The sequence below is a fragment of the Rhododendron vialii genome, chromosome 2a (assembly GCF_030253575.1).
Source record: "Rhododendron vialii isolate Sample 1 chromosome 2a, ASM3025357v1".
Classification (NCBI taxonomy): Eukaryota; Viridiplantae; Streptophyta; class Magnoliopsida; order Ericales; family Ericaceae; genus Rhododendron; species Rhododendron vialii.
The window spans coordinates 45630205-45641630 of record NC_080558.1 but is presented as its reverse complement, the minus strand read 5'-3'; the positions used below and the strand labels follow the sequence as shown (position 1 = coordinate 45641630).

Below are 11426 nucleotides of genomic sequence, written 5' to 3'. Positions count from 1 at the left end.
TTCCTCCTTGTAGGGAGGTATTTATCTGAAAATTGCTTTTTAAATCATGTCTCAACGAGACGAATCAAAAAATTATAAAGATATAGACCGCTGTTAAAAAATATTCATACAAGACGGACACTTTAAACCAAAAAAAGATAGTTGTTTGATACTTTTTTCGTCTTTAGTTAACTTTTTTTTACTTTTGGTCATAATTTTTTTCTTTTCAAATTCTCTCGTTGAAACAGATGATTAATTCAAAAAATACAACACAAATCTAATAAAAATTCAAAAAAGACAAACAAAACACACAAAAACGAAGAAAAAACTTTTAACTTTACAAGAACCCAGGATTCTTTTATTCTGTTACTGTGTTTTAAAATATTCAACATGTTTTGCTTGGGTAGTTTATGCTCTGGTCGGTCCTGAATTAGGCCAAGACCGTGTTATTGAGAAAAGAACAGGGGTTGTCAACAAGAAATTGCCATTCCATGGCGAAACACATAAAAAGCATGTTACAAACGAGCTATTCTGGCGAAAGATCAAATTGCCACTCAAAACGAAAAGTCGGTTACTTGAACCACCATTTAAGCGCAAAAAGCTCTCAATATTTACAACACCAATAATAAGTAGTAAGGTACAAAAATAGAAAGACAGAAGCCTGCTAATCCTCGCCCTCGTCATCAGAAGCAACAACTTTTTGTTTCTTCCACTTGTATGCAGCTTCCAAGATCTTGAGATTTGTGGTCTGGGTTTCTTCTGGAAATAGGTAGTCGATATATTCTTGATACCTGTCAAAGGTTGTCAAAGGTACAATTTATTAGCATGAGCAATCGGAAAAGGAAAACCAAAACAGCAGCCGCGAAAGAATATCATCCATTGGATGACACAAGCATGGAAAATGGACTCTTAAATATGTCGACGACACAAAGGAAATGATCGACTTGATAGCACTAGTATTGAAAGAAAGTGACAAGTCAAAATTGGCATTGTCCCTAGCTCCATTCCATTGAAAGAAGTATTGGATGGAATAAGTATTGGGGCTGAAGATGCGACAGATAGTGAAACAAAAACATTTTCCCCCTTTTTTTTTTGATTTGGTTAGTAGCCGAGACATCATTATTAGTATGCAAGATAGAACAAGTGATTGAGTTAATGTGCATACCCTGGTGGACCATCCTCGTTCTCTATTTGCCGCCGCCTCTTGAGTTTCTTTGGCAACTTAGCGCGGACTGAATTGGGATCACCTAGCTTGCCAAACTTGGTCTCTGTTTCCAACCAATCCTCCAAAAGCATAGCTCTGTCTTCTTTCAACTCAGGAGCTGATGTTCTGAAATAGTTAACTCCTCTCTCAAACACCCCTGTCATGAAAGAAGGAAACTATAACCTTCCCACATGAAACAGAAAACCGAACAAAAGTAGTGGTAACATTTAGATTGCTTACTTCTAGCACGCTGAAGGCATAGCTTCTTCTGCTCAAGAAGATCTTCCTGGACATTTTCTTCTGGCAAGTCCAAATCCTTGACATCCATAGCAGAAGCCTCAAACTGAGCAAAACTCATCCATACTTTCACGTGCTTTGTCCGGTCTAGAAGCCTCTCATAAAGCTCTCTAGTTCTTTCAAATTCAAATTCTGATATCTCAAAATCTATATATGCCTGTCATATACAGTAATGTTAGCTTCAGTTAGATACAACCCCCGTCTTTACACATAAGTCAACCATATCTCTACTACATCCTAGAGGTCAGAAATGAAAATTTCTATGACTGCAACCCATAAGAAACATGTTGACAAGTGCCCACATGATAAGGTATCAATTCACTAGCGAGAAGAGGGAAAGGGTGCTGGCGTGGACTAAAACCTTCCCAACACAAAACTGTCGATGGATTGGAAGGTATCACACGTCACACCGGCAGTATTAATTAACCATGGTGCCAACATTTAGAAGACAAAGATGGAGCAACAAGCATGCAAGCGCATACAAAGAAACGATGCCATAAATAGTTTCCCATCCTAGCTTTTGAATCAGCGAGCATGCAAGACAATGCACCCAAAAACAATAAGAAAAAAATGTCACTTACGAGACAGGCCAACGAATTTTGACAGATGTTGCATGATACCAGAACACAGACTATTGCATACATATTTGTTACCTTCCATAACAACTCAGGCATATCAAGTGCAGGTTGTGCAATGGCGAGCTCGTAAATAGCTCTTGTCCTTTCAGTTTCACTAAGCGATTGCTCCAACTCAGCGTACTTGATCCATGCATAGCAGTTCTCTGGGGCCCACTCCAAATATTTCTCGTACAGCTTTCGGCAACGATCCATGTTACCAAGTTGCACCTCTATCTCAATGTACTTCTTGAATAACTGCTTGATCACAGGAGGTGAGACCAATTTGATGTTACAAAACTCATCAAAACTAGCATAATGCTCAGAAATTTAACAGTACGGTAGGCCTAACCCTACCACCCCTTCTCTCCTCAAACAAAAAACAATGTAAGTAACAATTTACCTTATCTTTGGGAGCCTTCCCAATGGCATTGCCGAGGATTTGACGTGCAGACTTCAGATTCAACTGTCGTATTTCAAACTGGGCAGCCAACAACCATATTTTTGCAAACGAAAACTTCTCATGAGGAATCAACTTAAGACATTCCCTGGCCAATTTCAGAGTACATTAGAGTCTTTATATTTCCCTGGCCAATAATCAGGGGCTGCTCAAGGAATATTAATGAGGTGGTTAAATAAATAACTTTAAAACCACAATGCTATCATTAAAAACTCGCATGGATAAAATCGCGCGACAAAACCTTCCTCCATTCTACTGGTTAAGTGAGTTAAATGTTAAATTGATTAAGAGGATAACTAAAATACAAAAACCGAAGAAAAAAACTTCCAGGAAAAAAATTCTCAGAACATACAAGCAATTTCATCTATGATAAAATTGCAACTACTTGTATGCAGATCTAAGCAAGTTTTGGCTCAGTGAATACTGAATACTATTCTCTCACATGCTCTTGAAAGCTATGTGCCATTTATCTAGAAGCCCATAAAATTAGCTTGATTCACCCAAATGAGGCTTACAGGTTGTAGAAGCACATGAATACAGCTGACTAAACTACCATTGCAGAGTATATTATCTTGGCCTCATTTCACAAAGTAACAAACAGAGCATACTAAAAGCAAAAAAAAAAAACATAAATCCACTTAAACAGTCGATGTTTTGAAAGGGAAGTGCGATGTGGTTAATGATGACATTAGCTGGCAGTTAGGAGCAAGCTAACAATAACACATATACGGTACATATCTTCTTTGTAATTTTTTTTATTTATTCATACAGTACATATTTTGAAAGCAAGGAAATTACACCATTTTAACTTATAATCTCAGATGAAGCCTAGGAAACTGAAAAAAGAAAAGGAGAGATCTCCTTGTTAGATCACTGAAGTACCAAAAGCTCAAGGTGTTAGGAAATGGATCCAAAAGTTTAATCAAGCTAAAAGTCCCCCCTTAAGCGCAATTCCATATCACATTTCCAAAAGGCGCACGAACACACACACACAATGGGCCATAGAATGACAGCGATAACAGGAGTGACAAGCCTTGAACCCAGGACCTCGCAGAATCAAAACTCTAATGCCATATCACCAATTGTCACAAAACCTTAAGTTGTTACTTGTTAGGAAATGGACCCAACAATGCATAAATTTTCACCCTACCCTCAGCCCTCTTAAGTCTTAACTTCATACAAGGAGAGGATGAAAATTTATGAGCCCAGTATGCCAAATGAAACAGATCAATCAGAAAATTGGAGAACTATGGAAAGGACATTTAGTTAAATCCCAGCTATCATAAACACGTATTCTACAAGTGGAGGCAACTAACGAGAAGGTAAAACAATAGTATTCCCAAAGGAGAAAACAGCAAGAACTTCACATAAAGGTCGAATGTACTAAACAGACTGTTACTTGGAGCAGATACCGCATATACTTTATGACAGAAAAGGCAACTTTGTTTCAATTTCTTTTTTCATGTGCATAAAGGCTAAGTAATAGCTGGAAACAATTGAATTACCAAATAATTAAGTCAAATGATCAAGTTCGTCAATAGAGAGGATGCACTAAAATGAAAACAAGAAACCAGAATGATAAAACTAGCAACCCGAATGTGATGGCACAAGAAAAATACCATAGCTGTATTGCTACACACACTTAGAGATTAGTTGAAAAACACAAACTCAATGAAATGCATCACAACAACCAAGCTAATAAACAGGGTTTCATGAACTTTTTCAAACAGGATAATATATGGCATACCTATACACTTCTCTCGTACGCTCCATATCTTGCGCATCCAGCTCTTCATACAATGCATAATTAATCCTGGTATAGACAAAGAAACAATGCAGTAAGGACTAAACTAACAGCAAAAGCTTCACATTACACGATTCAGTTAATAAACATAGACCAAAAACTGCATAATCAATTCAATGTGAGGCCCATTTCAAGTCCAAACAACATGCTTAAACTAATTCCAAACTTACCACAAATAAATGTACCGCTGCCAATACCGCTTCTCTGCAGCCGGAGGAACATTGGCAATCGCACGCTCATAAACCTCTCTAACCCTCTCTTTCCTACCCACACTCTCTTCCAACCGAATATAATCGAACCACGAGTCATAATTAAGAGGGTTCTTCTTAACCTCATCCTCATACTGAAACCTCCTCTTCCCAACAATAGCATCCTCAATCCCTTCCTTATCCCCAAACTGCTTCTCAAATGCCACAAACTTCCTATACAAATCCTCCGCCCTCCCTTTTGGTATATGATCCAGCGCAAACTTGTATATACACCTCGCCCTCTCCGTCTCCTTACACCTCTCCTCAAACTCCGCGAACGCAACAAACAACGTCTCCGCCTCCTCATCGTCACCCAACTTCGCCACCGCCCTCTCGTAACAATTCCTAGCCCTACCAATCTCCCCATTCTTCATCTCGAACTTCGCGAACCTAATCCACGCGCTCACCTTCGGGTGACAAAACATAAACCTCTCAAAAATCGACCTGGCCCTATCAATCTCATTGTACCTAAGCTCGAACTTAATGTAACTCAGCCAACCCTGTTGGTCTGGCTGCCATGTCATCCATCGCTCAAAAACCTGCCTTGCACCAGCTACATTACCTAGCATCAAAATAAATAAACTCATAAACAACAGTACCTAAACAACCCCAATTATTGATCAACCTGATAGAATTCCTATTCAATAATTACAATTTGGGTCCGGATCCTCTCCCGTCCAAATGGACGAGACAGACTACCGTCCATTGGTATAATCAATGGTTCGACTTTACTCATCAATTCATACCGGTAAAAATTAACTCTTACCGGTAAGAGTTTAAAAATACATCCAAACCATTGCCTGCAACAAACGAACGGTACCGATGAGGATTGTCTCCTCCAGTCCAATTTGCACCGGAGGTGATCCATTTCCTTACAATTTGCACTTACCAAAAGAAAAAACGTTACCTAGCATTTCTTCCATGCGTATGTACTTATACTATAACTGATCAACCCTAGGTAATAAGGTTACGGCTACCTAAGGTTACGGCGCGGTCCCAAATGTTCCTAGCTTGGTTTATAAACTTGTTCTTCATTTCGAGCAGAGCTCAAAAATGATAGATTTCCTATTCAATACTTACAATTTGCACTTACCAAAAAACAAAAAACAAAAAATTTACCTAGCATCTCCTCCATGTGTATGTATTTGTACCATAACTGATCAACCCTAGGTAATAAGGTCACGGCGCGGTCCCAAATGTTTCTAGCGTGGTTTATGAACTTGTTCTTCATTTCGAGCTCAGCATACTTGAGCCATAGAGTGGTGTTGGTGTAGTCGACTTCTAGGGCCCGCTCCCAGACGGAGCGGGCGCGGGGGAAGTCGTTCTGGGACTCCTCCCACCGGGCGTACTTGATCCACACACTGACGTTCCATCGGACGCGGCGGATGAGGTCCTCGAACTCCTTGCGCTTGCGGAGGCGGTAGTCGTTGAGCTCGGTGACGTCGGTGATCTTCTGCTTGGGGGGGCGGATCTCGGCCTCCTGGCGCTCACGGGCCTCGCGGAGAATTTGCTCGGCGGTGATCTGGACTGGGGCGGGGGTTTTGTTTTTGACGCGGGTAGGCCGGGGAAGCTTCACCTCGGTGTCCTTGCGGGTTAGGTAGCCCAGGGAGGGGTCTGAGTCTTTCACTGCCCCCATGGTTGAGGAGGAAGATGTGGGATTCGTGAAGGGAGAATTAGGGTTTTGCTCTGTGATTGAGGAAGAAGAAGGGGGAATTAGGGTTCCGCCGTGGGGTTGGGGAAGAAGAAGGACGAAAAGTGCTGAGAGGGGGTGGGGATAGAGGAATTATGACAGGAAGTTTATTTTTTTATGGGTCAAAACGGAAATTCGATAGGAAGTTTATGCCCGTGTTCGGTTTGAATTTTGATAAAGTTTTAAAATTTTGACAGAGGTTTATAAATAGAAAGAATTTATTAGCGGATCATGCACAGGCATTGAGACTTAAAATCAACAATAAATATTTTTCACCACTTATTGACGGTCTCGCCGTGCATTTTTTTTTAATAATTTGACCAACAGAGTAGTACATTTACAAAAAAAAAAATCAAGTTAATCAGACCTCAATAGGTTATAGGTACATTAAAAAATTTAATTTTGATTTTATATGTAAAGTAATCAAAATTGTTAATTTTGTAGAGCCCGTGAAGTAGTATCTCTCCTCAAATCGTGATGGCGGATACCCCAAGTCTCCACTTTAAGATGGAAAGAATTTAAATTCTAGCTGATCAAAAAAAATTAAATTCTATGATAGGAGAAATTTTTTAGTGGCGAGTGGGTATATCCTATGTGATACCCATTCAGCACATTCAAACCGTTTAATACATTTTTGGACGGTTCAGAATTAAACCCTCTCTCTCTCACCCCAACATTTTCTTTCTCTATTTTCTCTCTACAAATTTGAGCCATCCAAAAATATGAAAGACAACTCAGATACGTCAAGTGAGCACCACGTGATAATCGGGCACTGAAATTTTTTTCCTATTTATAGACCCTAGTTGTAATCGGAGGATGTCTGCTGCCTGTGGGGTAACGGGTTTGGTTCGAAATCGAACGGGTTAGGCCTGTTTTAGTTTAATATTCCACTACTCCTTTAGCAGTATAAAGAGTGGGCCTAAACTGCTAGGAGTGGGCCTTAGAGTATATGGTAGAACCTTAATTTAGACCCGACATAGGTGGTGGTGTTGGAAAAATATGCTACTTATGCTTTACTACTTTAGTGATGATGAACCCAATAAAATCATAACTCAAAACTTAGAAATCGATGGAATCCAAATGGTGATCAAGGCGAGTGTTTCACTATGTATTAAAGACAGATTTCATCCCTACTACGGTACTTACGGCTTGCATTAAACTTTGAAGCACTACTTGATCAGAATTCTTCCAAAGCCACACTATAAGTAGAGGTCTTTGGCTACGGAATGATTTAGATTAGTTTTTTGAGTCCGAAAAAGTGCCATAAATTGCCACAACATGAGGGTGTAGATCCCATTGGAGGATTGCAGGCAAGCTTCTTCTACAATTTATTTGATCGTTAACTTTAAAGTTTTGAAATTAATAAATGTACACATAAATTGATCCCTACATACAGTGGCGGAGACAATATAGCCCCCACTGCAATTTCTAATAATATCAATTTTACCTCCAAATTATTAAGGTCATGACAATTTGTATTCAAAAAATATTATATATTTTCTCTCTTATAACACTAACATCCCCTATTATATTTGTCAAGTAAGAGTTTTCTGTCATGCACTTGTATTTCATGAACACCCATTATCCATATATTTTAGCAAATTTTATGTTTGAAGTTCATTCATTTTATGTTACGGTTGTTTACTATGAAAGATAAAAAATATCATGTTAATTAATGTGTTCCCACCGAACTAAATTCATGGTTACGCCATTGTCTACACATTTACCAAATAATAATAAAAAATGATCCCTACACAAAACTATCGATAAAAGGATAGAAGAACTCCACGAAGTCACAACTCACAAGCACTAAAAAGCAGCTTGACTTCAGTTCCCAATTTCTTTTCAGAATATATATGAGTGGCAGGGAAGGGATCGAGTGAACCATAATTGAGCAAGACAAAGGCACGCACCATGCCAATGGTTGCCCACGTGATGTGACGATGAGACGTGAAGATTTGATCGCCACACGTTTACACCTCACCTGCCAACCAAGTTTTTTTGTTTCTCTGTAACTAGACGTTCAGGGCAGCTTTCGTGTACGTACCTTGACTAGCTTCGAAGACTTAAAAATTAACGGCCGAGCAATCTTGGTGACCGCAAGGTTTAGAATGTTTTTGTTTTCGTGAGATTTTAAACTTGTAAACTCTTGAGAGAAAGGCTTTCTATTATAGTTGTTTTCTCATTCTCACCTTAGCCAAACTCATTTCGGATTTCACGGAGGTCAAACATTCCAAATTATGTAGCCGCTGAGAATTATGTCCGATCATTACCTTCAGGGCTCTGAAATTAGTCGATGTGTGCGCAAACTGGCCGGCCATCCAGTTTTAAAGAAAAAAATTATTGGGGTTAGCTGCCGAGTGCCAACACAATTAATTCCTCAACAACGACCATCGTGTTGGTCATAATCGTTTTGGGACTTGAGATTCCTACTATAATATTTTGCCCCTTATGATTCATAATACTACGTTATTTTTTCACTCCCTGGTCAAAACATCGACGTTACAAGAGTATACAAGTAGAGACCGAGTGGGTGGTTCGATGGGTAAATAATTCTTCATTCAATATTTGGATTTGATTCTTCATAGTCGTTTGATGTGGTTAAATATACTATTTTCGTGTATGTAGCGAGCGGATTTTAGTTAGTTTCGACTGAAGTGCGGTGAGCACTATAGAATTTGTCGTAGATGAATATTGACTATGTAGTGCTAAGGCCTGTGAGCAATACTTTGCATATTCATTTTTTAGGTAAAAAATAAATTAAAATAAAGGGAAGAAGAAGATCAATATGTAGGCTTTGATTGTGTTAGACTTCGCTCGCCTAAATCACCCAAACTTAATTAATATAATTTAGAGGCTGTATCACTTATTGCCAATCGATTTCAGGTTAAAACTCAAACAAATATAACGTGGTATCAGAGCTTCTAACAGAATGGTTGGTTATTGCAAAGTATCACTTCTTAATTAGTTGGGTTTGTTATGATTTGGTAATTAATAGGGGTGCGCATGGTCTGGTTCTCTAAAAAAATCAATAATCGGATCATTTCAAATGGTTCTAGAAAATTGAGAACCAAAATTTAACCAATATATACATAGAACCTAACCAGAACCAAACTGTAACGACCCTATTTTTTACCCTATTTTTTTTAATAAAAATATATATTAATTGTTATCCCAAAATTAGTTAATTGACTATTATTATGTCGTAATAACATTAATTAGGATGACTTTGTAACATTCCGAAGCTTCTGATAATTGGGTTTTTTTTTATAACGATTTATTTTATTAACGTGAAAATAAAAATAAGACCCTAATATTATTAGAAGTAATATTAATTAATATTAGTAAATATATCATTTAATTAAATTATACATACAAATACATATACACATGCATGCACAGACATAACTCTCTCTCTCTCTCTGACATAACTCTCTCTCGATTTCCCTCTCTCCTCCTCCTCCATTTCTTAGCTTTCCAAGAAACTACCACCACCTCGCCCTACCACTACCAGACCGCCACCCAGCTGCTTCCATCCTTCCCAGCAGCTATCTTCAACCCTAAGGAAGTCTCTCTCCTCTCCCCTCTCTCTCCTCCAAAAACTTATCCAATCAAATTCTTACTTACCCTCCAAGAATTCGGCCACCACCCCCACCGTGCCACCTCCTTAACCCCTACCATGGCCCCTACTGCCCTACCCCGTCCCTTGCAAGCCCAAGAGCATCACCTCCATTAATGCCACCTTATCCCTCCATCTACGAATTCCCTATAAACACCCAACCCCACTGCCATACGAACCTGCAAACCTCTTCTCTACCTCCTACCACTGCCAAAACTCGAAGGAATCAGAAAAAGAGAGCTCCAATCCCATGGAGTTTTAGAGAGAGAAAGTGAGAGGAAGAATAGTGGGTTTACTAGCTACACCCAACCCCCACCCGAAACCCAAATTGATCACACCAATCATCTAATCACCAAAAAAGCACCAATTAAATCCCAAGGTCCCTCCATCACCATAACAGAAGTCATCTCCTCCAATTCTCCACGATTCGATTTCAATCCAATTCGACAAATTCAAGGTTTTATAATCCTATCCCTGCCTTATACAAGTATATTTATGTGTTTTTAGGTCTATCCTTAGCTCCTCACGAGATCCCATGCATCAAAACCGAGAAGAACAACAAAATCCGAACCCAGCAAAAAACATTGCGGCCGCAATATTAGGGCCGCTAGGACCAGAGAAACTGTTGCGGTGAAAGTTATTCCGTGAGGTTTAACCTTGCGGCCTCGTGGTTAAACCTTGCGGTTTGACTCAAATCGGTCCGGAACCGAATTTTGACGTCCCGAACGACATTTTTGGACCCCGAACACGTTTAATTAGGCCTCGAGAATACTAAAATAATTACTTTAGCGTAAATTATTTAATGATCGTAGTTAATTCTTTTACAAATGAATTTTAAAAATTAAAGTTTAGACTTACAATTGGTACCATTACCAATAAATTTAATTGGCCTATCACCGTTAACCATTTTTCTTAAATTACTCACTTAATTAGAAAGTCCCCATGCATAATTAGACTTTAGCAATAAAAGTTTACTTATAATTGCTCATGCCATTATCATTGAACACTTCTGAGTAAATTGCTTTTTTAATTAAAATTCTTATGTACATTCCTTAATCAAACGTTAACATTAAGGTTTAATTTACAATATTAGTACTACTAAGTTTAATTAACTTGTTTCCATAGGTTCCCCAGATGCCATGTTTTTTTTTTTATAAAAAGAACATACTACTAAGTGCTCTTCTATATAAAATGGACCTTCCAGATTCGCTAAAATCTTAAACATTAAGGGCAACGGCCCAACTTCATAAAATACTTGGCAAATGGCTGTGATTTGCATTACCAAGTTATTCATTCTATTGAAGCATGATTGTTACTAGATAAATTCGTTGTTCGTAATTATGTTATTTTTCGTTTGAATGCTGGGCAGCTGGGGGTTGGCTTTCCGAATAGAAAACCTAGTTGACGGCAGGCACAGAATAAAAGAATGAGAAAGTATGGGCTGGTAAAGGTCCAGGAACGATTGTAAGTTTGGGCAAGCGAAGATTGCCCAGGTACAGTATCTTGGGAGA

General features: G+C 38.8%; 1 protein-coding gene across 1 annotated transcript; it reads right to left on the bottom strand.

Moving 5' to 3' along the window:
• Positions 1-446: 446 nt before the first annotated feature.
• Positions 447-6420, bottom strand: LOC131315849 (uncharacterized). Its single transcript, XM_058345061.1, has 8 exons — positions 5726-6420; positions 4529-5168; positions 4302-4367; positions 2498-2642; positions 2134-2352; positions 1424-1637; positions 1145-1340; positions 447-770 (listed from the first exon to the last, which is right to left on the bottom strand). The coding sequence occupies exons 1-8, from the start codon at positions 6240-6242 to the stop codon at positions 644-646; spliced, it is 2124 nt and encodes a 707-aa protein (XP_058201044.1). The 5' UTR covers positions 6243-6420; the 3' UTR covers positions 447-643.
• Between the last annotated feature and the right edge of the window lie 5006 nt (positions 6421-11426).